The 27,382-nt window shown below is 40.4% G+C and overlaps 1 protein-coding gene across 2 annotated transcripts in view; it reads right to left on the bottom strand.

The window, feature by feature from the left end:
* The window catches only part of LOC132825924 (early estrogen-induced gene 1 protein-like), a 108,906-nt gene that overhangs the window by 18,505 nt on the left and 63,019 nt on the right, over positions 1 to 27,382 (bottom strand). For both annotated transcript variants that reach the window (XM_060841561.1, XM_060841562.1), the window contains exons 2-5: positions 21,214 to 21,334; positions 19,550 to 19,579; positions 10,100 to 10,216; positions 7,284 to 7,330 (exon numbers count right to left, since the gene is read on the bottom strand). In XM_060841561.1, the coding sequence (XP_060697544.1) occupies positions 7,284 to 7,330; positions 10,100 to 10,216; positions 19,550 to 19,579; positions 21,214 to 21,334 (315 nt within the window). The remainder of the gene's footprint in view (positions 1 to 7,283; positions 7,331 to 10,099; positions 10,217 to 19,549; positions 19,580 to 21,213; positions 21,335 to 27,382) is intronic.

The following is a 27,382-nucleotide window of genomic DNA, read 5'->3' as shown; positions in this document are numbered from 1 at the left end:
TGGGCTTAGTTGCCATGAACACCCACAAGCACATGGCCTGCTGAGACCTTGGGCTTCAGCAGAGAATAACTTGTCAAAGAGTGGGCTATTAGCACCCGTGTAACACCAGTTTGCTACATTACCTTCAGGAGGGAAAGTGCTGAAAGTAAATCACTAGAAACAACTTTGTAAAATTCTGAGAACAAGCTCCCAGTTAACGATCTAAAAGTACCTCCAGGAATCAGAACAGCACTTTTGCCATCACTGCAAGCATGCAGAAGGATGTGTGCAGGAAGTAAACATCGGTGTCAATAGATCTCTGAAAACTTGATGGGGGTGAGGCAAACAGCTTGACCACTAATCTCTGAGCTCGAGGCTGGGAGTATTCCATGCTGCCTCAGAATGGCAACGTGCCCATCAGCATTGTCATTTAAGATACCCTTTATCTTCAGTAAACGTCAAAAGGAAATCTTCCCTACACCATGGACAAACTCCATTTCAGCTTCCCTTCAGTGAAGGACACAATATTTTCCCGTCCCATACAAAAAGAGAGAGAGGGAGAGGGAGAGGGAGAGAGGGCTGAGGAGGTGGGGGAGGAGTGACAAGAAGAATTGGAGGGGTGGGGGTGGGGGGGAACAAGAGCGAGGTGAGAGTATCTAAATGCAAGCCTCCAGAATTGCAGTCAATGTCTCTGGATGACCATTGTCAGAGGCAGCAGTGAAGTGGGAATGTCACAGGGCTCATGCTCCCAAACCTTAGGATAATTGTCTATGAAATTATTTTGAATCCCACTATAATAGATGGTAAAATTAGAATGTAACAAAAAACAAAAAAGTGTGGAATAAAAATGGTGACGATTCAGTGATCACCAACTGCTGGAGAAACCCATCTGATTCATTAATGTCCTTAAAGAAAAGGAATTCACTGTCCTGATCTGGTCTGGCCGATCATCCCAGCTAAACTTGCATCCCATGAATACATTTTAAAAATTACTTTTACTGTTCCCTGTTAAAACTGACTGTCTTTTTTCATTTGTCTCAATCACAAAGATGTGCACAGAATCAGTAGTTACAGAACACGCCATGACCATTCAGCCCATCGTGTCTATGCTGACTGACTGGAAGATCAACTCAGTCTCACTTCGCTCCCTCTTCCCAAAACTTTGCAGGTCCTCTCTTCAGATAACTGAACAACTCTCTTTTGAAGGCGTTGACTGAGTTGCACATCCAGCATGTTTGTAGGCAGAGTAAGGTAAAGAGTCTTACCAGACCTTAGGGCTGCTCTCTCATTACAGATAAAGACAATGGTCGTGGCTAAACCAGAGGGTCACTACTCTTTGGGTGAGTAGAGAGGTTGAGGAGGACAGTCCTTCACGGTAACCTTAGCTGGTGTGGAATTGAACCCACACTGGTGGCATCACTCTGCATTGCAAACCAACTATCCAGCCAACTGAGCTAACTACATAAAGAAAGAACCGTTTTCATCTTGACTATAGACATTCAAAGCTCACAATAACTTTGTTAATTATCAAGCAACTGCTGCTAGGCAGAATACTTCAGACCCTAATCACATACTGTGTACATTTTTAATGTTGCCATTGCTGATCACCTTAAGATCAGTGTCCTCTAGCTCTTGACCTTTATGCTAACCTGTGCAGTTTCACCCTATCCAATCTGGCCAGATGTTTTGTGATTTTGAATACCTCTCAGATCTTGATATGGAATATGACCCAGACAGCCAAGAGCACTAGAGGGCAGCAGACACACACACACACACACAAAAACACAGAGGCACTTGGTACTCTGAAACAAAATGGAGATTCTCTAACTAGTATTGTAAAGTAAGATTGGCTCGTGACTGCAAAGGAAACACTGATAGGTAGCAAGTTAGCTTCAGTTCTGAATGTACCATGGAGCTAATAAAAATTTGAAACATTCGTGATGTGAAGAGTAATCTTGGAGAGCCAAGAGCACAGACTAGAACCTGTTGAAAAGTCTGCCTTTGACACAGATAGAGGATTACTGACAATATTTCCCCTTGACTGTGCTGTGTCCAATAAATAATACAATCCCGAACTGTTGCCAGTTTTGCCTCAGTGGCAGTACTCAATCCTTTAGATCAGTGACTCCTGAGTTTAAGTATCATTTCAACGATTCAAACACCTAATCGCCCGGATCACCTAGAATTTAAATCAGCAGCAGGATCACCCTTGCAAGGAACCTCACAAGCACAAGTTCATTGTGATCTAAATAGATCCTGGAAGTCAAGGTTTAATTGTTCAGTTACGTATTGATTATGGAAAAAAAAAGATGGAGATTGTTATGCAGTAACAGGCCCAGGCAGTGTGTATGAATCGCTGGTGAATGCAGACATGAATTAGGCTGGTGTTGACTCAAAACAAATGTGGTCTGTGATCAATCTCTGTCCGAGGCCATTCTCAGTAATTGCCACATAGATGTGCCCAAATGTGGTGTCAACACTCCTGGAAACTGAAGTAACACCAAAAGTCTGCGACAGTGGTGCTGAGTTACATTCTGTCTCCAAGTTCCGTTTTCGCTCTCCAGAAGGTCATTATTTGATATAGAGTTCCTTGGACTTGTCAGATCCCTCAATCATTTGTCCAAAAATACCTTAACTTATGCTGAGACTTGCATTGGCCACCCGTGACCCTGTCCTCATCCAACAGCCTCACAGTAGGGAGCCTGTGGCAGGATGCTGACCAGTCAGAGCCCAGACTAGCACACTGCATTTAGTAAATGTCCAGCCGCTGTTGGAAGTTAAATTCAATGAATACTTCATGGAGTTAAAAACTTGCCTCAGTAATGAAAAGCATGGGACAATCATTGATAGTCATATACATGTGACTGCAGATCCACAGTTAATATTCCTGATCCTTAACTGCCCCCTGAAATGTCACAGCAGGTTACTTGGTTAAGGAACAAGTGTGGATGGGTAACAAACACTGTCCTTGCTAGCAACGCACAGGTCCCATGAAAGCAGAAAGAACCACCCATCAAAGCCAGTGTGTTACCCTCTGCAGGTAACAATTCCACACTGTCTCACGTCACTGCTAACCAGCAGGAGCCGCAAACAATATGGTTATATATAAAATCATACTGCTCAACCAAGCGACAAGAAAATCAATCAAGGTTTGACGTGATATCTGAGGTGCTCTTCATCACCTGCCACCTAGTTTAGATTTGGGAATGTTCAATTTTTAAAAAGAAATTTTGGCATCAATTTAAAGTCTCTTTTGTGATATGATATGAGGTCAACCTCCAAGTGTCCCATAAATTGCTGCTCTTTCCAGCAAGAGCGCTCTTCCTGCAGTTACTGACAGCTTCCTTTTGTGGTTTCTTCAATCTTTTTGCAATACTCCGCTTGTTGATCAATGGTTACAAGCTGGATCTTCTTCAGTGTGTCACACAGTCAAAAGAATAGTCTTAAGTCATTCTTCAGCAATGTAGCCTTGGCACCATTTTGCATTATGCCTGGTTTTGCAAAACCTGTGATTGCTGCTACAGTTAGTACATAAATAAAGGACCATTTCTATTTTTACTATAGACACTCAAAGCTCACAATAATTCTGTTAATTATCAAGCCACTGCACTCATCCTGACATGAACTCCCCATCTCATAACTTAATTGACTGAGCAAATGAGGTGCTTTCAGAGTTCCTTTGGACACAAGGAAGGGGAGAAGGGAAGAGAAAGGTGTGAAGGAAGCATCAATCTGTTAGCAACCTCTCACAAATCAATCAATCAATCAATCAATCAGTTACACTGATGTCCAGACAGCATGGGGTAACCTCCGAACATGCACTCTGTCAGAGGCAGCATACCAAGCTCCAAGTAGTGAAGTAGAATTTTCACAAGAGAGAGTACACTCCTCAAAGGTTTAGAAGAGTGATTCTGTAGTTCAGTGCAATACTGAGCCAATCACAGCAGCATCATCCATGATTTCTATCTGTGCTGGATCAAAACATAACCAGAGGCAAGAGAGAAGACCACCAATTCTAGCGCCCATTCTAACAAAACTGGCCATTTAGTCATGATCTTGTTTGTCAATGAAATTGTTGCATGAATTTCACAAGGGGAAAAATACTAAAAGACTAATGTTTTAAGCACTGATAGCTGATGGATTTTCATGCATAGCATGGTCCATTTATAAAGGTCTCCCTTGTATTACTGTACAATCAGCAGAGTTAATGCACATCCATCACATATTCAAAGCTGAGATTGATTTTAATCAGTAAGAGAATCAAAGGTTATGGAGAAAAGGTATGAAAGTGGAGTTGAGGATTATCAGATCAGACATGATCCCATTCAATGGCAGAGTAGACACTGAGCTGAATAGATTACTTCAGCTCCTAAGCCTAAAAAAAATCCCAGTTTCAGAGAGGGCAAGGAGATGATAATTAACTAAAACCTAACAAAGAGGAGAAAATAAGGAAATTATGGGGACTTTGGGAGGAAAGATTCATGAACCTCAAAATGCTAACTGCATTAAGCACCAGCCCCCTTCACAGACTTCAGTTCAATGTTCTTTGCAAATTGATTTTCCAAGAACTGATAGAAGACTTCACCAACATGTTTCAACTGGAACACCAGATCTAAAGTCTACGGAACATTAAATGAGGATTTAGATTAACAATATATTCAATTCTTATACAAATACAGCCACAGAATTGAATCTGTTCTTCACAACTTCAATTTTTCAATAACTGAAGGGATTATATTAATAAGCAGAGTTATAATTGCTAAGGTTAAAGCTACTATGTGTGCACAGTGCAGCAATAAATCATTCTGTTGATCCTACTCTGCTGCATTTTGCTAATATCACTATGCCAACAAGACAAATACTGAAGTGTATTTTTAGTAGTTAGTTCATTATCTAGATAAGTGATGTGCATATATTCATCTGAAAAATGTCACAGAACAGCATCAGCTGGATGTCAACCAACCTTTGTTCAATTTGTTGAGTACGCATTTTAAGAGAAAGGGAGAGAGTGTGCGTACTGCCAGAGGTTAATCCATCACACTGGTAGATTCTTTGTCTCTGTACAAACCACACTGGCAAGACTGCATCAAGAAAATGTTTTCTAGCCTATTTGGTTGCTGTTTCTCTCCAAAGTGAGAGTATGGAACCATCCTTCACCATCAGTACAACTTTGGTTTTAGAAAAAGATTGTATGATAATTCCATCAAATAAATGTCTTTGTGAAGAGTATAAATCAACATAAAACTATACAAAACAATGCTGGCGATCACAGTGGGGTCAGGCAGCAACCATGGATGCTCTAACACAAAACTATAGTTAGGAAGCCTTTTAAATAGAGAACGCAATTTGTTTTGTTCATTCATGAGATCTGAATGTTGCTGTCATCTGTAATCGCTCTTAAGGTGGGGGTGGTGAACATTCTTGACAATAAAGTGGTTTCCCAGACCATTTCAGAGGACTGTTAAGAATCCTGAAACTTTTAAAAGTCAGCCTCCCATGTCATCAGCTCAATGTTTCTTATAATATTGAGTCAATTGGGGTATTTTACTCAACTTGTTTACTATACTTAATATCTCTTTAAAAAAAAAGGGGAAATGGAGATTAAGAATTGAGACTTAAGCTTCATTAGACATTATGACACCAGAGGATCTCTCCACATTGCATTGAAAGCAATGTACAGCATCGCTGCACTTACTGTTTAATTTGGGAGAGCGACTAACCCATGCAGGAAGTTTCCCAGGTGGAAGAGTTTCAAGCTAATTAGCAAGATCCCATAGATTGCGAAGCACACTGCATTCTGAAAAGAGAACTATTCTGAATCTCTGCCCACACAATGAAATCCAGTAAGAACGGGTTACACCAGCTGTTGATCTATTGCAGACTCAATCAACCTTGAAGAAGATCTGTCCCAATCTACCATTTCAGAAAGCAACAAAGTGGTGAGATTTTTAAAAATCCAATTTATAACTCAGTGGGACAGCCACTAAGATTAATGCAGATTAGTCCCTCTTAGTAAACACTTTCAGAGACTTCAAAAAAATTCCATCTGCCCTTCTTGATATAGTAAGCAACTGTTCCATGCAAAAACTTGAAAAACATCTGCCTTTTAGATTAGATTACCGGCAGTGTGGAACAGGCCCTTCGGCCCAACAGGTCCACACCGACCCTCCAAAGAGCAACCCATTTAATGTGTGGAGATTCACAATTGAATCTCATAATGAAACTAAGTTTGATATGGATCCCAGAAGAAACTGGTATTTTTATTCTGGAAAACTTGACGCTGAAAGGTTTCTCATTGGATAAAACAAACAAACAAACAAACAGTCACTTTACCATTTCAATTGCTGAGCAATTAATACAAATTGGATCTATTTTATTATACATGGATAAAATTATTGTTTTGTCCTGACCAAACAAATGTGAACACCTTTAAACATTTCAATAAAATTGTTTTAAAACTTTCAGTATCATTTTACCACCTTTTCACAGTTATCAGCCTACCGATCATCACCAAATGCTGTCTAAGGATAATATTTTAGCAATTTGACCATTTTAGGTTTTTTATGTGGAGGGAATAGACAGAGAATGAGATATATTGTCATACTCAAATGAAGTGATTCATTTAGGCTGCTTCACTGAATACATTCGGGGTTTTGCTTGAGTACCTTGTAAAAATGTTTCCGTGAAGGGAAGGAAATAATTTTTTTTGTGACAGCCCTGCCGCTCTCAAACTACATTATTAACAACTTTAAAACAAAATCTGTATCAGAGGGTTGACAGTCAGACTTCAATCTGGTCACTGTTACACCTGAATGTCAAGGAGTAAATACCCCTCTGCTGCATTGATTCTGGTTTTTCCTGTGTTCAGACAGAAATGGGAGGTGCAAGGCAGCCTCCGAGTGACTTCTTGCCACAGGCGGTTTCATTTGACTGAAACAGGCTGCTGGTAACTGAGGTGACAATATCTGATCTTTGAGGTGACAGTAAATGCAAAATGAAGGAACCGATGTTTGGAGCTCAATCTTCCTGGTGCATTGCTCTGCAGAACCAACATCTATGTGACTCTCAAGAAAATCTGAACCAGCCAAAATCTCAACATAAAAAACTTGGAGCTAGAGCAGTCAGTTACTTTGTAAAACAGGAAAATAAAGTATGTCGCAGGGAGTTGGGAGGGGAGCATAACATCCTTTACATTATATCAGCATCTAGAAAAAACAAGTCAGATGAACGATTCTTTTGCTGTGGGCTCAGCAAATTGCTGAATTCATGCTCAAAGCTTATATGGTTGTTGTTGAAACACTTACGTTTTGAAACAAGGATCTCCTGACAACAGTTGCATGCCTATGGTGACCTGTGAAGAGAAGCAGTTTGAAACAATAACTAAATAAGAACTTTACTAAGAAAATGAATTTTTGCTTTTGAAGTAGCCATGAGAAGGTGAGATATAGCTGTTAAACAAAATTAAATAATAGATAATGGTCAGATTAAAGGTACTGATTTTGTCCTGCAATCAGAGAATCTCAAACCAAAAGGTTATAAGTCAGCTAAATTCCCGTACAAAATTGCAAAGCTGTAATTACTGCAAATCCCTTCCCTCCCAATTATATTTGATAATATCTTTGCAAGTTTGAAAATATGTTGCTTGTATTCTATTGGTGGCATGCAGATCTGTAGTTGACAACTAAGCAGTACTTTTTCAGTGGGTCTACGAAACCCAATCCACACAGCAATCTATCTGCTAGCAAATCTGAGAAGGTAACAAGCAGGACAGGTAACGAGAAACCAGGCGATGAAATATTTTGAATTCCAAAGGCATTTGATAAGGCCTCATTTGCATAAGGCTACTCAATAAATGCCTCAAAAGGGATATATTGTTAGCTTAAACGAGCAGTCAAAAACTTAGCAAACTGAATATAACGTGGGCAAATTTGTGGTTATACACTTTGGTATGAAGACTAAAACTAATATTATTTAAATGGAAAAAGACTATGGCAAGTTGCAGCACAGAGGGATTTGGAGGTCGTCATGCATGCATCATCAAAAAATTAGCATTAGGAGGTAATAAGGCAGGCAAAAGGACTGCTGATCTTTACTTCAAAAGGGAATGACATATGAAAATAGCACAAGATACTAGTCAGACCACGAAGGGAATGCGTGAACCGTTTTGATTCAATAATCTGAAGAAAGATGTACTGCAATTGAAAGCAGTCCAGTGAAATTTCACTGGGTTGATTCCAGAAATGGAGGGATTTTCTGATGAGATGAGGTTGAGTGGGTTAGGACTGTATTCATTGGAGTTTAGTTTTTTAAAAAAAGGTGACCTTATTGAAATATACAAAGTTTCTTAGGGAGCATAACAGGGTAGATGTGGGAGAGGCTAAGACCAAAGGGCGCACAGCAAATGGCTGCCCCTGTTTAAAGTAGAGATGAGGAGGAATCTCTTCTCCCAGAGGGTAGAGAATTTGTGGAATTCTTTATCACAAAAAGGCTGTCAAGGCTAGGATGCCATGATGTGGCGGTGCTGGTGCTGGACTGGGGCAGACAAAGTTAAAAAAACACAACACCAGGTTGGAGTCCAACAGGTTTATTTGGAAGCACTGTTCCTTCATTAGGTAACTTGTGGGATAGGATCTTAAGACACAGAATTTAGAGTAAAATATCACAGTGCCATACAATTAAAATGAGATATTGAACAAACAAGTCTTTCATCTTTTAGAATGGGTTGCAGGCTTCAGTTCATTAATATGTTAATCCCAGAACTACTTTTAAATCGCATTCTCGAGATAACTTGAGGTTTATTCTCTAACCTCACACATTTAGTACATTGTTTGAGCTTAGATGCCACTTTTTTTTAAAATATAAAACCGCAAGTTAGCTCAAGAATGTGATTTAAAAGTAGTTCTGGGATTTACATATTAATGAACCAAAACCTGTAACCCATTCTAAAAGATGAAAAATTTAACAGTAATCTAGATTGTTCAATATATTGTTTTAATTGCATGACACTGTGATCTTTTGCTATAAATTTTATACCTTTTGATCATGCCTCACTAGTTATCTGATGGAAGAGCAGCGATCTGAAAACTCGTGCTTCCAAATAAACTTGTTGGACTATAACTTGGTGTTGTGTGTTTGTTAACTAAGCCTGGGATGAACATTCTTAATCTGTAAGAGAATCAAAGATTATTGGAATAAGACAGGAAAGTGGAGTTAAGGATTATCAGATCAGCCATGATGAGACTGGGTTCAATGAGCCGAATGACTTACTCCTGCTCCTGCATCCTATGGTCCAAGTCTTTTTCTCGGAAGAAAAAAATGCTACATGCTTCTAAAGCTGCAGGCCCTGTGACTTGGTCTGCAGTCTCAGGAACACGTGGCATGGTGGCTCAGTGGTTAGCACTGCTGCCTCACAGCACCAGGGTCCTGGGTTCGATTCCCAACTGTCTGTGTGGAGTTTGCACATTCTCCCTGTGTCTGCATGGGTTTCCTCCAGGTGCTCCGGTTTCCTCCCACAGTCAAAAGATGTGCAGGTCAGGTGAATTGGCCGTGCTAAATTGCCAAAAGTGATGGATGAGTTAGTCAGGGGTAAATATAGGGTAGGGGAATGGGTTTGGGTGGGTTTCTGTTCGGAGGGGCGGTGTGGACTTGTTGGGCTGAAGGGCCTGTTTCCACACTGTAGCGAATCTAATCTAAACAAAAACATACCTGCTGCCCATAAACTAGACAGAAGACCCATTGGTATCCTCTTAATTAATCAATTCCTTAGTTTGGGTCAGAACCCGGAAGTGATCCTGACTGATGCTACCTTTAATGGCCTCTCTATACGCATAAATTGCCAGATTTGCTGAGTTATGCCCACTTTCTGTTATTAATTATTTATTTCTTTTTATTCCTTTTATTAATGAAACAAGTGACCTATTCATGCAGTCGAAAAGAGGTATAACGACCAGACACTAGAAGAATGATCTTTTTCTTTTTTGAATAATAAGTCATGGGATTTTTTTAAAAAAAACAAAATTTGACCTGCCCACTCTCAGAAGCTGCAATGATCTTAGTTCAGCTTTGTTGTTTTTAAAAAATACATTTTACATCTCAGTATCCCCTCTCTCCCCACCAGTACCTTCAGGATAGAGTTGTCCTGTCGTGTATTCTTTGTGTCATAACCCTCCAATAAACAGCAGCGTGCAGTGGAGCCTGAACCTGCAAACTCCGCTAGGTTGAGGTCAGCAAATCCAAGCTAGTAATTGGGGGAAGAAACAAAACAAATTACAAGAGAATTCTGGTCAGTGGTGGTGGAGAAAAAAAGAGCAACAGAGTTCGATGAGATTCATTTGACACATCCTCACACTGATACACTAGTTCATTAAATCTTAGAACAGAACAGTTCAGCACAGTACAGGCCCTTCGGCCCTCGATGTTGTGCCGGCCTTTTATCCTACTAAGATCAGACTAACCTACATACCCTACATTGTACTATCTTCGATGTGCCTATCCAAGAGTTGCTTAAATGTCCCTAATGCATCTGACTCTACCACTACTGGCAGTGCATTCCACGCACCCACCACTGTGTGTAAAGAACCTACATCTGACATCTCCCCTAAACCTTCCTCCAATTACCTTACAATTATGCCCCTTGTGACAGACATTTCCGCCACGGGAAAAAGTCTTTGGCTGTCCACTCTATCTATACTTCTCAATATTGTGTACACCTCTATCACGTCACCTCTCATCCTTCTTCGCTCCAATGAGAAAAGCTCTGGCTCCCTCAACCTCTCTTCATAAGGCATGCTCTCCAGTCCAGCCAGCATCCTGGTAAATCTCCTCTGCACCCTCTCTAAAGCTTCCACATCTTTGCTATAATGAGGAGACCAGAACTGAACACAACATTCCAAGTGTGGTCTAACCAGGGCTCTACAGAGCTGCGAATAACCTTGCAGCTCTGAAACTCAATCCCCTAACAAAAGCCAACACATCTTAAGCCTTCTTAACAACCCTATCAACTTGGGTGGCAAATTGCAGGATCTGTGGACATGGACCCCAAGATCCCTCTGTTGCCCTGTAGTCTGCATTCAAATTCACCCTTCCAAAGTGAATGACTTCACACTTTTCCTGGTTGAACTCCATCTGCCACTTATCAGCCCAGTTCTACATCCTATCAATCTGCAAACTACAACAGCCCTCACACTATCCACAACTCCAGCAACCTTTGTGTCATCGGCAAACATACTAAACCACCCTTCCACTTCCTTGTCCAAGTCATTTATAAAAATCACAAAGAGCAGAGGTCCCAGAACCGATCCCTGTGGAAAACACCACTGATCACCGAGCTCCAGGCTGGATACTGTCCAGCTACCATCACCCCTCTGTCTTCTATGGGCCAGCCAAATCTTCCAAAAATACCCTATTGGATTAGCATCACTCAGCCTTAAATTTATCAAAAATAAATTAGATAGCTAGTAAGATTTTTAAAAAAAATTGTAACTGAACTTTATGATTGCGTTCCCAGGCCTCTTAGAATAAAAGGAAACTGTATCACCAAGGAAATCACACTGGATAGACAGCGACAATCATGCATGACTTTCCCAGAAAGTAGACTGAAACAATGCTTACGTGGCAGTGGCTACAAACCAAAACTATTAACTACATTTTCAGGAACTGGTTCAGCATGACAACAGAGAAAGATGACCTCCAATCACTTCCAGCAGTTAAAACTTGTAAACTAAACAACACAATTGCCCTTCGGTGAAATGTAAAATTGCATATTTTAAAGCTGCAGTCTAAGTTTTCCCAGAAAAACAACCACATCAAGCTGTAAGTTCCCTGAACTGAACCTTAAACTGTTTGGAACTATCAATGTTAAGGAAAGACATTCAACTTCCAGAAACTGCAGACAATCAGTTCAAACACGAATGTAAAAACGGAGATCAATTACAAACTTTGAAGTAGTGGGAGACAGTGCAAGCTTACGACAAACCAGTGACTCCAGCTGCACATTGTCAGCATACATATGGAAAATGTCAGTTTTCAAGCGTACACTGATCAGTCAGCTCTCTCACTAGCACCTCAATTCTTAGTGTCTATACGGTCACATTTCACGGCTGACATCCAGTCTTCCAGAGCGCTGGTACCTACTGAAATCATGTTCATTGCTTCCAGGGCAATTTGAATGTGTCCATTCATGTTTCAGTCCCCACCAGACAAACAGAACTGCCAACTCCAAATTCACAAATGACGTCCTGAATGACTGTGTCAAATGTAAACTAGCCCTCCTCATCATTTTCAACATGTCTGCAGCCTTTGACAAGGTTTTCTACTCCATCCGCCACAACATCTCTCTATCAGTATCCAGCAAGATGTCACTGATCTCACTGGGTTCCACTCTCTCTTCAGTAAAGCCAGAGAATCTTTGCAAAGGTTTCTTTTCCTGCTCCAATGCCAATATTGCTGGTGTGCCCCAGGGCGTGTATTTGGCCACCTCCTAGTTTTTATCCACATCCACCCATACGGCGTTGGTGTCTACATGTACACTGGCAGCTTGCAGCTCCATCTCACTACCACCTGCTTGGCTTCTCCACTGTTACTAAATGATCAAACTTCTTATCTGGGAAGAAACTTCCTCCAGGCAAATTCTGGGATGACAAACTACTGATTTCAACTCCTCTCCAGATTCCATCAATCATCGATTCCATCCCCACCTGTGGCAATAATCTGAGACCAAACCAGACTGTTTGCAACTTGGTATCATACTTGACCCCAAGATAAGCTTTTGATCCAAGCTTTATGTCAACACTAAGACTATTTTCACCTCCATAACATTGCCAGACTTTGTCTGTCTGAACAGCAGATGAACTGAAACATTCGTGCCTCTGATACCTCAAGATTTAACTGGCACAACACATTTGCAGCTGGCTTCTCACATCCTACCCTCCCATGTGAGTTCATCCAAGCTTTGGCATCCACGTCTTAACTTGCTCAAGTTCTGCCCATCTGTGACCTTTGCTCAGTCACCTACAATAACAGGAGCCAAGCAATATGCTTATAAAACTCTGATTCTTATTTTCAAATCTCTGCCACAACCCTGCCTCTCTTCTCTAGCTTTATAACCTCCCTCAGCCCACTAAACTCCGAATGTTTTTACACACTAATTCAGGACTCTTGACCATTCCCACTTTTAACTACTGATGGCTAAGCCTTCAATTGCCTTGGCCTTAAACTCCGGAATTCCCTTCCTATGCTTCGCCATCTCTCTACTTCCTTCAAGACATTCCTTACAATTTGCTTGTTTGACTCAGTCATCTGCCTGGACGCCTCATGTGGCTGTGTCCAGTTTTGCTTGATAATGCTCCTGAGGAACACCCTGGTAATACTTTAATATGATCCAGCACTTTGCAAATGCAAGTTGCTGCTTATTTCTGGCAAGCTAAATAGTTAGAGATACTCAGAGATATCTACTGCCTAAGCACAATTTGCCCTACTACATATTCCTGCCACAGTTTCATCGACATCCAAATTAAAGATGTACAATATTGTTTGCGTGCATGAAAAAATTGTGAAACATGAGTATTATGGCTAAGGAGCTGTTCTAACAGCTCAATGCCCAAAACAAACAGTAATACACTGAATTCATCCAGTGGATTTGAACAGTGCACAAATGAATAAATATTGGTGAAAAGATACCAAAATACTTTTAAAAATCTAAACAAGAGTTTTCATAAAATATTTTGAAAAACTTCTGAACAAAACGTCAAAAGAAAGGTCACTGACGAAGGTGGCCTCCTAAGGCCTTAGCCAATTAACGCAGTGACTGGTTCTGCTTGGCTGGCGTCTTGCCCTAAAGTAAATCAGCTACATTTTCCAGTAGGAAAGACTTTGTGCATTCACTAAATTTACAATATAGCTTTGTATGCAATCAGGATGTGTCAATCTTTTAAAGATGGAAATTATTTTTCATATATCCATAAACACTTTTATTAAATTGACCTGCACAGTGCTGAATAACATAAGCAACTATGTGGGTCAAAGTAAGTCATTTTGAGTTAACAATTTTTATCATTCTACTAATCATCTGTTCAATTGTCACTGCCTCGTCCCCACAAACTAAAATCACATTATAGAAAATTGCAGCAAGATAAAGAGGAATGTGATGCCACTAGAGATAGAGCTCCCTGCTGATCTCCCAGCTATTAATCTGTTATTCTACAGACACACAAAATACATACATTTGCAAAAAGAACTGTTTATCAAACATTGTTTTCCCAAACAAGTTGCCCAGTTTATTAGAATTTTACTAAGCACCTTCCACTGCTACCCTGTAGAAAGGGCATTACAGTAAAACTCCAGAGTATTGGAAATATTAAAAGAAAGAAAGTTTCCAAATTTTGCTATGTTTACAAATCTACATGACCAGACTTTCATTCAAAGGCCTTGATGTTCAAAAAGCACCAAAAATCAATATTTTTCTCAATATAAACATATTCCTCTATAAATACTTGAACAGTAAAACAGCAAGTCAAAAAGAATTGCGATTCTAGCTCCTTATTGCTATGATATACAACAGGCAACCACTTGGTCTACACTATACATGCTGCTGCCATATTATTCTAAGTAATAGTTACTTTTTTAAGTATCCACAAAGGAGATTCTGTTCTCATTACTTTTAAAAGACTCACCATCTGTAAAATGCCCTTAGGCAAGACATGCCAGTTAATGGGTTATCCCAGATATACAAGCAGGTGTTTGCCACCGAAGGAGTTTAATTGCATACTCTTGTTAACGATGCTGATTAAATTGACAAATTTAGACTATGCAACTCTGTTTAGGAGGAGGTCATTTCAGAATGAAACAAGAGCCTCATTGTTCTAGTCCCTTCAGAGGCTATCCTAGGAGAGCTGTAAATACTGTTTTAGAAAATCAAACTTCCTCTAACCCGCAATGTAAAGGATAATTTAAGCTTTTGCACATTTTCTCAAACAAGCACAAGATGTTAGCATTTTGCCTGCCATTTGTGTGAGAATTGATTTATCAACTGCAGAACAGACCTCATGAATTTTGTGCTCCTTGTAACAGATGCCCTTCTTGTAATTGGGGGCGGACGGAAACACACAAAAAAGCATCACACGCACAAGAACGGCACAAGTAACAGTTCTGTATGCCGCAGAGTTTTCTCAATATTTCTGTCAATGTCCAGATATTGGCAGCAGCCTCAAAATCAATGGGCTCTTGACATTTAAATTTAAGTAGAAGCCACATTATCCACAGGGTGGACAACTATTTCCATCTTCACATGGAGATGGCTGGCAGCCTCTATAGTCTTTCAAAGCAAAAACAAGCACAATCTAGTGGAGAAAAATTCAACAAATGAAACTTGAAAGGGTTGGAGGGTTTGCCCTATAGGCAGAGGTTGAATAGGCTGAGGCTATTTTCCCTGAAGCGTCGGAGGCTGAGGGGTGACCACATAGAAGTTTATAAAATCCTGAGGGGCATGGAATAACTTAAAGGGATATGGGTGAAATGCTGGAAAATGGGACGAGATTAACTTAGGATATCTGATCAGCCATGGATGAGTTGGAGAGAAGGGTCTGTTTCCAAGATGTACAACTCTATGACTCCATTTAAAAAAAAACTGCAGATGCCATAAATCAGAAACACCTGAAAAAGCTCAGCAGGTCTAGCAGGACCTGTGAAGAGAAATCAGAGTTAATGTTCGGGACCAGTGACTTTACTGCATTCTCCCAGTTCCTCAGCCTTTGTCGCATATGTGCAGACGATGCCAACTTTGACAAGGGAGCCTCCAAAATGTCCAGCTTCTTGATCAACCGGGAAGTCCCCAGAATCATTGTTGACAGGGCCTTCGACCAGGTCCGACCCAACTCCCGCACTTCCATCCTCACCTCCTCTCTTCCCTCCTGCAACAGCAACAGGATTCCCCATGTCCATATCTACCATCCCACCAGCAAAGCTCAGTGTAAGCTGGAAGAACAATACCTTATTTTCTGGGGACCCTGCAGCATTCTGGACTCAATGGTGTTCAATATCTTTCTGACTTGAACTCTCCTGTGTCTTCTTCCCCCATCCTACATACTCTGCTATTATGCACAACCCATTGTTAGTCACAAACACACTCAATTAACAGCTATTCTCCGTCCAAGCCAGATCCTTGATCCGTCCAATTGTTCTCCCTCTTCGGGGTCTATACCCACCTATCAGTTACTCCTTACCACCTCCCCCCACCCTATCTTCTGCATAAAACCCAATATTTTCCTAACGACCATCAGTTCTGAGAGGTGGTCACCAGACCAGAAATGTTAACAGATTTCTCCTCGCAGATGCTGCCTACCTGCTGAGCTTTTCCAGCAATTTCTGTTTTTGTTGTTGTTGTCTATGACTCTATAACTGTCAAAACCTGGCATACAAGTACTGGCAGCCAAACCTGCAACTTTTGCGTCAGATTATTTTGAGAGTTGAATGCAAAAATATGCTAACAGTATGGAACAGAACAATAAAGTGGGCTTTATTTGTTCACAATGGAGATGTCAAGTGATCTTATTCCCAAGGTGGGATGCAAAGACATTGAAAATGCCTCCAACTGTGCTTGCTGTCAGCTAACTAGGATGCATAGGAGGAGAAGTTCTTAGTGATAAACAAAAATAGGACAGATGTAAACAGCTGAAAACTTGGAGAGCAATGTAATGGTCAAGCTAGTTGCGAATGAAGGGGGAAGGAGAATGAGAAGTTTTAAAACAATTTTAGGCTGGTGGAAAGAGACTAGGTCTTTTGCTTTTTAATACATGCAATCTAAAAAATCCACACCTATTATGAATTAATGTAAACTGGTAAAACAGAAAATCATGTTAACTTTCTCTAAAATAATCCCATTTAATATGGGAGTGAGGCACCAGTTTTGATCAGGTGTAAACTGGTATTTAAAATATTGCTCGAGCATTGTTCATGATCTGACTCTTGATCTGAATCCTTAGGTGCTGAAAATGTGTTGCTGGAAAAGCGCAGCAGGTCAGGCTGCATCCAAGGAACAGGAGATTCAACGTTTCGGGCATAAGCCCTTCCTTAAGAAGGCTGCCTGATCTGCTGCGCTTTTCCAGCAACACATTTTCAGCTCTGATCTCCAGCATCTGCAGACCTCACTTTCTCCTGAATCCTTAGGTGCTCAAGGAAATAAAATGTTTGCAAATGGCTTACTTTAACAAAATTTTATATGCAATCATAGAATTTCTACAGTGTAGAAACAGGCCATTTGGCCCAACAAGTCCTTACCAACCATCTAAAGAGTAACCCACCCACACCCATTCCTCTACATTTTCAATAACCAATGCACTTAAATCTACACATCCCTGAACACTATGGGCAACGTAGCATGGCCAATTCGCCTGCACATCTCTGGATTGTGGGAGAATGTTCAAACATCACACAGTCTCCCAAAGCTGGAATTGAACCCGGGTCCCTGGCGCCGTGAGGCAGCAGTGCTAACTACTAAGCCATTGTGCCGCCCTAAGAAGAAGCCAGTAAGAAGATGTTTTAATTCAACCTTTGAGTCAAGACACCAGATTGGCAATAAGAAATGTGTTCTCAGTTTTGAGAAAAGCGAAACACATTGAACCAATGAGTGGTTGAAGCAGTCAGCGTTTCCGACTGACCGACCCTGAAAGTCAGAACAGGAAGAGGAACAGACCGAACAGGATCTTGTATGTTTCTTTGTTAAAAGCAGCTATTAAAAAAAAGTATGAAAATAAATATCTAGCAAGGCCATGAAAATGCAGTCAGACTGTACAGACCCTCAAATCATAAAACCTCCTCAAATACCAGACCAATGGGGAAAAAAATACTTGCTCAGCATGGAAATAGTATAATGCTGTATATAAAAATAACCCTCCCCTCCTTTAGTCACAGCACAAAACATAACTAACACAGCCTGTGTGTTATTTAACTGACCAGTTAACACATTGCTCAGTCTATTCATTATTGTTCAAACATTGAGAAACACAGCAGGCCTTGGAAATAATTTGCCTATGGGTGAGTATTCACTGTATGTAGCAACACAACCCTTAAAAATAGTCCAATGACAAATTTGGTGCATTTCCAATAACCATTTGAGGTCATACTGAAAGTAAAATGCGTATTTGCATTGACTGCTATCTTGCAGCTTCACCATGGCAACTGCAACTGGCAAAAAAAATACTATTGACTCTTTTGGAAAAATTATGTCACTGTTGAAACTCGCATTGATCAGGGAACTATGCAATCTTTTCCTTTCAGGGTCAATAGACAATATTCAATCATCGCAGGAAAGTGTTATTTTAACAGGTCATTATTATAGGCCTTTACAAAAAAGCACACAGATATATCATGCTTTGCTGGAAGTAGTGCTAATGACCAAAAGGCTATGAGCTCTAATTCCTGGCACAGGGCAATGACTGCACATTAAATTTTCCCAATCCACTGCATTTCATAACCACATCCAATCATTAAGGCAAAGAAACAAAAAAGCATTTATTACAGATGTTTGTCATATTTCTGAAAAATATCTCTTAAGCGTTTCACACATTATTATTACTGAGAATGTATAACGTTTTTGCAGTTATATCCTATAAACAGAATGGGCCACATTACCCAAGCTGATTTTTTTTGAAGGAGTGTTGGTTAACTGAGGAATGCTGGCCCATTGTTTATTTATTGCTGCATTGTAACATCAGGTGAGATTAGCCACTCATGTTCTGGATAGGGAAGTCCTAAACCTACTAGCATTCAGGAGAAGCAAAGACTTTATCACCTGAATCAAGAGATCTGCGAGACTTTGGGTAGAGTTAAATTCTATGGTCAGGAAACATTTGCCATGAGTTGGGAAAAAGGGGGCATTTGGGCTGAAATTTACAGTTAATTCTTTTATACTTTGACAGGAGGTGGCAAGACTGACATTTGTTGCCCATCCTTAACAGCCCTTGAACTGAGGGGCTTACTTGGCCATTGCAGAGGGCAGTTAAGAGACAATCTTGTGGATGTGGGTCTGAAGTCTTTTGTAGGCCAGACTAGGTTAAGAAAAGAACAGCAGATTGTGTTCCTTAAAGGACATGAGTGAATCAGATAGGTTTCACAATGACCAATGGTGGTTATCACAGTCACTATCATTATGAGTTGGTCCATCAGTTACTGCGATTTAAATCCATATATAGCATTAGCCTGGGACTGTGGATTACTAGACTGTAGCATTGGAAAAGCACAGCTATTCAGGCAGCATCTGAGGAGCAGGAGAGTCAATGTTTCGGGCGTAAGCCCTTCATCAGGAACATTCAGTGCCATACTTTTTGACTCTGACTCGCATCTGCAGTCCTCATTTTCTCCTCTAGATTACTAGTCTAGTGATACTACCACTATGCCACCATCTTGCCCAAATAGGTGGTAGTTGGTTCACTGGGTCAATTCCCTCTGAAGTGACTTCTCAGCAGATGCCACTTGTCGAACTCAAAAATACCAACAACATGACTGTGTGAATCTTGTAACTCACTACCTCAGTCTATGATTTATACGTCAATGTTTGTAAAAAGATATGTAATCCTACCTTAGAAAATGCCTTTCCACCTTTCAGTTCCTGAAACAAAACAGAAAGGAGCAAAAGTTACAAAAATTCTATTCTTAGCATTTTGAGAGAATCACAGAATGGATAACAACATTTACTTTATTTGCAATGAGTGGTATTAGAGGGAGCTCCAGAAGCACCCTTCTTGCTGAAATTTAGTTGCATGTGTAATACTTCAAACAGGAAAATACGTATTTGCAAAATATTTCAACAATGTTCCCAGATGAATAAAGGACTGTGGTAACTATTAAATGTTGACTAAAGAAAGAATCAATTAAGATATATGAACCATGGTGAATGGAAGGACAACTTTCTGAACATCAAATGTTTAAAAGGAATACGAAAATATGGTCAGAAACTTGACTGAGCCGTGAAAATCTTGTGAAGCCATACATAATATTGATTAAGATCACAATGTTCCAAAAAATCCAATGTGATGCACAGGCCTTTTCACTTATAAAACAATACAGTGATATTCTTTTGCATTAAAAAGAAGAAAATTCACTACAAATTGCAAATAGGGAAATAAATTAGGAGAGGAGGAGCAATAATTGTGAATTGAGAAAACAGCTAACAAAAACAACAGGTTGGAATAGCAGTTGAGAACAAAATCTTTGGATCTCAGGGATCATTAATCCATTTCAGACACTGAAAGGGACATCACTTTTCTGAGCTCGGAGTTCTGAAATATTGTTACTGGACTTGAAATTTTAACTCTGCTTTCTCTCTTTCTTTCTCTCTCTCTCTCTCTCTCTCTCTCTCTCCCGGTAGATTTGCTTCAGTTTCTCCAGCAATTTCTGCTTTTATTGTTTTTCTGAGAGGAAAATCTAGGTCATTTGTAAACCCCAGTTGAAAATGTGTTGCTGGTTAAAGCACAGCAGGTTAGGCAGCATCCAAGGAATAGGAAATTCGACGTTTCGGGCATAAGCCCTTCATCAGGAAAGGGCTTCCTGATGAAGGGCTTATGCCCGAAACGTCGAATTTCCTATTCCTTGGATGCTGCCTAACCTGCTGTGCTTTAACCAGCAACACATTTTCAACTGTGATCTCCAGCATCTGCAGACCTCATTTTTTACCCATTTGTAAACCCCATTCATTCAACTCATGTACAGTTACTCAGGCTTGTCTGCAGAACTTCTACTGATCCTTCATTTCAAACGTTATGTTCTTAGTGTAAATGTGGAATCATAGCAGGCATGCTACACGAGATTCTTCAACCAATCAGGCTGCTCAACAGGAGTACTCACTTATTATTCAGTAAAAACAAACTTACTTTAAATGCCCTTACCCTAATTTTAATCCCATCATTATGATGACAGTAAAATTTAGGCCACTTTGAAATCAAGTTCTTCATGATTACAATGCGCAACATAAAAAGGTATTTATTTTAAGATCCCCTTGGAACACACTGGTTGCCCCAAGTGCAGAAGTAAAGTTACATATGAATAAATTAAACAACCAAAAAAAGAATCTGTTCAGGCAAAGGAATCTATTCCCACATGTGAAATTCACTAGTGTTGAACACCAAGCAACACATGGTGGTTATGTCATTTCACAAAACATACACAAAATTCAGAGTAAAACAGGTCTCTTACATATGCTTTGCACTGAGATAAGATTGAAGTCTAACATTCTGGGATACCCACCTTTCGTACTGATACTCTGCAGATACAAGGATCCAGAACACCAGTTGCTGGATTTGCACTCATCTTGCAAATGAAACTGAATTTCTTCTGCCAGCGAACACAATTCTCTTGAACTTCCTCCCTGTGAAAAAAAAATGACAAATTTGTGCCTTAGTTCTGACATCGCATTTTCGAAGTAGTATGGTTTTAGGATCAAGTAAATTGGAATTTTACTCTCTATTCATCTGGCCAATTTTTAAACCAACAAATTTTGTACCACAAACACCACGGGATACCTCTTCCCACCAAGGCTTTCAGTATCTGAGGTCAGTTCCAATCAAAGCCCTCTCACCACTGGTCAGTCTGGAGGGAGACTCATGATTTTGTTTTAAGTTTGTGGCCACAGTTTGTAAAGGTTTAAAATGGAGGTTAAGATTGGGAAAACACCTTCAAGGGAAGAAAGGAGGGGGGCTCAGCTTTATTTATAATCTATGTACACATGGCAATACTAGGTCAAGCATGACCTTTACAACTGGGCAAGTTCTGTTTAGCATTACACATTCATAAAAGAAAGCATATCATTTTGAAAACAGAATACAAATTATCTGTCAAACATCTCGTGCTGGCGTCATTGAATGATTTTCTTCAGGCAAACCAAAGTAAGTTGCTTTTATTTAGTGCATTTAACACACCAAAGTATCTCAAGAACTACAGCAGTGCTCACAAACAAAATTTATTTGATGCAAAACCATCCAAGGGAGATATTAGAATGGATGGCCAAAAACAATTAAAGTAGTAGGTTTTAATGAGCATTGTAAATGAGGAGACAGTGTAAGCCAGTGAAGATTACCAAGGCAATCACAGAAATTAAAGCCTAGGCAACTGAAGGTACAGCTGCCAATAGTGCAGCAATGTGAATTGGGGGGTGTGTCAGGGGCCAGAATTTGAGGGATGTGGCAAGTTGGCTTTCGGCTTGGGGGAGGTTTCAGAGCAGAACATGGAACTATTAAGCCAAGATGAATATCAACCATGTAGTCAAGAGCATCAGGTCATTTTATAAAAGAAGCAATATAATTTTGGCAATAAAATTTGAACAGGTTGATTCAAATGAATTTTGATTGCATGGGATATGGGGTACAGAAACAGCCATTTGAGTAACAGGTTCCACACATTCTCCAATCTTTGAGAAAACAAATTATTTCAAATTCCCAAATGGATTTCTTGGGAAAGCACTGAGCTAGATGGAACACTGGATTGTGGATTGATAAAGTGTCAGTTTGAATCTTGTGGTGTCAATTTAATTAATCTGACTGCTCCTCTTGTGTCACTGTTAGAACCTGCTGTTCTTCCCATGCTAAATGTGGATCTCCAACTCTGTAAATATAATGTGCATTGTTTAAAAAAAAAGTTGAAGATATATAGTTTCAAATCAGAGGTAAGTGTATTTGAAATACTTTTCTCTACACTGGTTGTAAAACAAAAATAACCAAGTTTTCAAACCAAAATCACAAAACTAGGACAGCTTTCCAACAGTTAGGTGTCATACTTGGTCTACATAAGGTTATTGTCAAAAGGTGTGGAACTACAACAGCATAGGAGGTTAGGCAACATCGGAGGAGCAGGAGAGTCAATGTTTCGGGCATAAGCCCTTCATCAGGAATGCTGCGCTTTACCACACTTTTCAACTGGAGATAACGAGACTCCAGAAACTGTACATTCCTGTCATGGTGAAATGAAAGGCTGGTAGGTATAGAGAACGCTGGATGACTAAACAAATTGAGGGTTTGGTTAAGAAAAAGAAGGAAGAATGTGTCAGGCATAGATAGGATGTATCAAGTGAATCCTTAGAAGAGGATAAAGGCAGTAGGAGTATACTTGAGAGGAATCAGGAGGGCAAAAAGGAGACATAGAGATAGCTTTGGTAAATAGAGTTAAGAAAAATTCAAAGGGTTTTTACAAATACATTAAGGGCAAAAAGGCAACTAGGGAGAGAATAGGGCCCCTCAAAGATCAACAATGCAGCCTTTATGTGGAGCAGCAGGAGATGGAGTAGATATTAAACGAGTTGTGCATCAGCGTTTACTGTGGAAAAGGACATAGATGATATAGAATGGAGGGAAATAGATGGTGATACCTTGAAAAACGCCCACATTACAGAGGAGGAAGTGCTGGATGTCTTGAAATGCATAAAAGTGGATAAATCCCCAGGACCTGATCAGGTGTACCCTCAAATTCGTGGGAAGCTGGGGAAGTGATTGTTGGGCCTCTTGGTGAGATATTTGTATCATCGACAGTCACAGCTAAGGTGCTGGAAGACTGGAGGTTGGCTAACGTGGTGCCACTATTTAAAAAAGGTGGTAAGGACAAGTCAGGGAACTATAGACCAGTGAGCCAAATGTCGATGGTAGGCAAGTTGCTGAAGAGAACCCTGAGGGATAGGATGTACATGTATTTGTAAAGGCAAGGACTAATTAGGGATAGTCAACAAGACTGTGCGTGGGAAATCATGTCTCACTAACTTGATTGAGTTTTCTGAAGTAATACAGAGGGGCTCGTACAATTGCAACATTTAAGAGGCATTTGGATGGGTATATGAATAGGTAGGGTTTGGAGGGATATGGGCCGGGTGCTGGCAGGTGGGACTAGACTGGGTTGGGATATCTGGTCTGCATGGACGGGTTGGACCGAAGGGTCTGTTTCCGTGCTGTACATCTCGATGATCTCTATGATTGATGAGTGCAGAGCATTAGATGTGCTCCATATGGACTTCAGTAAGGCATTTGACAAGGTTCCCCATGGGAGACTGGTTAGCAAGGTTAGATCTCATGGAATACAGGGAGAACTAGCCATTTGGATACAGAACTGGCTCAAAGGTGGAAGACAGAGAGTGGTGGTGGAGGATTGGTTTTCAGACTGGAGGCTTGTGACCAGTGGAGTGCCATAAGGATCGGTGCTGGGTCCACTAATTTTCGTCATTTATGCTATGTCCAAATCATTTGTATAAGAGGTATAGTTAGTAAGTTTGCAGATCACCCCAAAATTGGAGGTGCAGTGGATAGCAAAGCTGGTAATGTCGGATTACAATAGGATCTTGATCAGATGGGCCAATGGGCTGAGGAGTGGCAGATGGAGTTTAAGTCAGATAAATAGGAAGTGCTGCATTTTGGGAAAGCAATCTTAGCAGGACTTATACACTTAATGGGAAGGTCCTAGGGAGTGTTGCTGAACAAAGATCTTGGAGTGCAGGTTCATAGCTCCTTGAAAGTGGAGTCACAGGTAGATAGGGATAGTGAAGGCAGTGTTTGGTATACTTTCCTTTATTGGTCAAAGTATTGAGTACAGGAGTTGGGAGGTCATGTTGCAGCTGTACAAGACATTGGTTAGGCCACTTTTGGAATATTGTGTGCAATTCTGGTCTCCTTCCTATTGGAAAGATGTGAAACTTGAAAGGGTTCAAATAAGATTTACAAGGATGTTACCAGGGTTGGAGGATTTGAGCTACAGGGAGAGGCTGAAGAGGCTGAGGCTATTTTCCCTGGAACATCTGAGGCTGAGGGATGACCTCTGGCAGGGGGTGGGAGTGGGGGTGGGGGCGTCCAAAACTGGAGGGTATAGGTTGAGGGTGAGAGGGGGAAGATATAAGAGAGACCTAAGGGACAACTTTTTCAAACAGAGGGTAGTTACGTGTATGGAATGGGCTGCTAGAGGAAGTGGTGAAGGCTAGTACAATCGCAACATTTAAAAGGCATCTGGATGGGTATATGAATAAAAAGGGTTTGGAGGGGTACACAGGGTGGGTGCTGGCAGGTGGGAGTAGATTGGGTTGGGATATCTGCTCAGCGTGGACGAGTTGAACCAAAGGGCCTGTTTCCGTGCTGTACATCTCTATGACTCTAGGTTGCAACTCGCTGAGCAGTGGGACTAGAGTGACTGTGCACTCCTCCAACCTTGGTCATGATACTTTTTGAATTTCATGATAGGAGAAGCAGATATCTTGCATTAGAGATTGCAAGCACCTACTTGTGAATCCACTAGTATTAGCTTAATCATCTCAAGTTATTTCATTATAGGTCCAAATTTTCTGTACATTACAGCTACATGTGGAATTTAAATAGCAAATTATTTGAAATATACATTATGCTGTAAACAAACAAATGGAGAGAGAAATTTACTCAAACAAAAATAAAAATGTCAGATCAACCTTCCCAAGAATTTGGAAATCAGGAGTAATAGCAGTTGTTTTACTACAGCCAGTCACAGCAGTGGGCAGCAACAGCACAACCCAAGGCAGCAATGACTAATCCTATTAAGGGTGAGAGTAATAGCAAAAGATAAGCCCCAATCTTGGACGTCTTTCCATACAATAAATTGCAGGCAAGAGCTAGTCAGAAACCACCAGGCAATGTAGCAGTCATAGAGAGAATACAATAACAGACTGGTCCTTCATCCAAAGCACTTGAGTTATGAATTTAACCAAGATGAATAGTTTGATTGAATTATGAAGATGAAATACTGCAAGAGCACTATGCTATACTTCAGTTGGCAATGCTCAAAGTTAATATGAATGCAAAAAACATTAAAAACATTCTGTTTCAAAGCATCAACACATTTCTTCTCAAACAGCACAAAATTCACCTTCTGATCCAAAAGAATTAAAAACATCCTGGTGCAATGACTCAAGGGCAACAATCTTAACACAGAATAACAACCGGGTACATGCCGTGTTGCAGGATTTTGGAAGGTATTCATGGAACACAGTATGCGCGGTTAACGCATTCAGGATGAAACAAAGGCGTCGTAACTTTCTTACTGTTGCAAATATGATGCAATTCTGGTGATGTCAGAATCGAGACCCCTAAGGACTGAAATAAATTCAACCCCAAGTTTCATCAGAATAAAATCAGTCAAGTTGCGGGTGACAATGATGGACCCAGACATGAAGAGGGAAAGAGAGGTTTTTCTTGGGATGGGGCAGGCACTGGTTTGCAGAGACCCACAATTGGTCCACTCCCAAAAATACCAAATAGCTTTAAATAAGAGTCTGCATATTTTCCATAAAGCAGATGTAACAATATTAAAATTTAAACAGCAGAGTTTTAGCAGGAGTGAAGATAAATAATTTTCAGTCCTCTAACAGAATTACACAGTGGAAATGATATATTGCTATTATATAGCCAGTGGCCCCAGACAGAAAGCTTATAATGTTAGGCAAAAATAAGCTAACACAAACTGCAAACACAAATAATTGAGTTTGCACCAACATATGTCCACTGACTACACCACAGATGACTCAAAGCATAAAGGCAGCACACAGTCTTCAAAGTGTAGCAGTGATCTGCTTCATGCTAAGACAGCAGCTGTAGAGAAATGCAGCTCCAACTGTCTGCATAAACATTGCATTTGGTAAAGGAAACACTTTTTTTCAAATTAACATGTCTGCACAGTGCTTCCCTGCAGCCTTGTGAATAGGTTTGGATACTGAAATTGGACTCAGGTCAAGTGTAACCAGTGACGTTCTGTTCACAAAAGGTTTGAGGCTATGCGAGGATATTGGCAGTCTTTGCATCCAACCTCAAATTTCTTCCCCAAAATCCCCTCCCCACCACACTGTACCTAACCCACTACAATTCCTGTTTGCACACACACAGCACAGCCACAGGGAATCAAGATGTGCTCGGCTCTGCTCAGTAGATGCAGAGTCAACATTTGTAACAGAAATGTCCTTTACATCTGCCATGCGCATAGTGTGGTGGGAAAATACCTGCAACATTTGAAGTGTACACATTAATACTGAGAGATAGATCAGTGCTTCTCAAATCTTTTCTCACTGTGACTCCATTTTGAGAGTGGAAAATTGTCATGAGCTTCTCACTGTGAACTGAGACAGGGTGGGGGGAGAAAGAGGGAAGACGAGAGAGAATCAGATGGCTCCATAAGGAGCTACACAGAAGCTATTGCTGCTTCTGAACCTGAGACCTGAAGATTTCATCCTATGGGAAGCAGAGATAAATTCACATATTGTCAAAGCAAATCTTCATGATGTTGATTGCATTCATTTCAAATCCACATTTGAGTTAGTTACATGTCAATATTTAAAATTCATTTTTTTTTGTTTAGCTTACTGCTTTAATCAGCATTTCAGAGATTCATTAATACTTCTGCAGCAGGGGGGCATGAACCACGGCCTCTC

Source organism: Hemiscyllium ocellatum, chromosome 21 (assembly GCF_020745735.1).
Source record: "Hemiscyllium ocellatum isolate sHemOce1 chromosome 21, sHemOce1.pat.X.cur, whole genome shotgun sequence".
NCBI classification, from domain to species: Eukaryota; Metazoa; Chordata; class Chondrichthyes; order Orectolobiformes; family Hemiscylliidae; genus Hemiscyllium; species Hemiscyllium ocellatum.
This window is presented reverse-complemented; position numbering and strand designations above follow the sequence as displayed.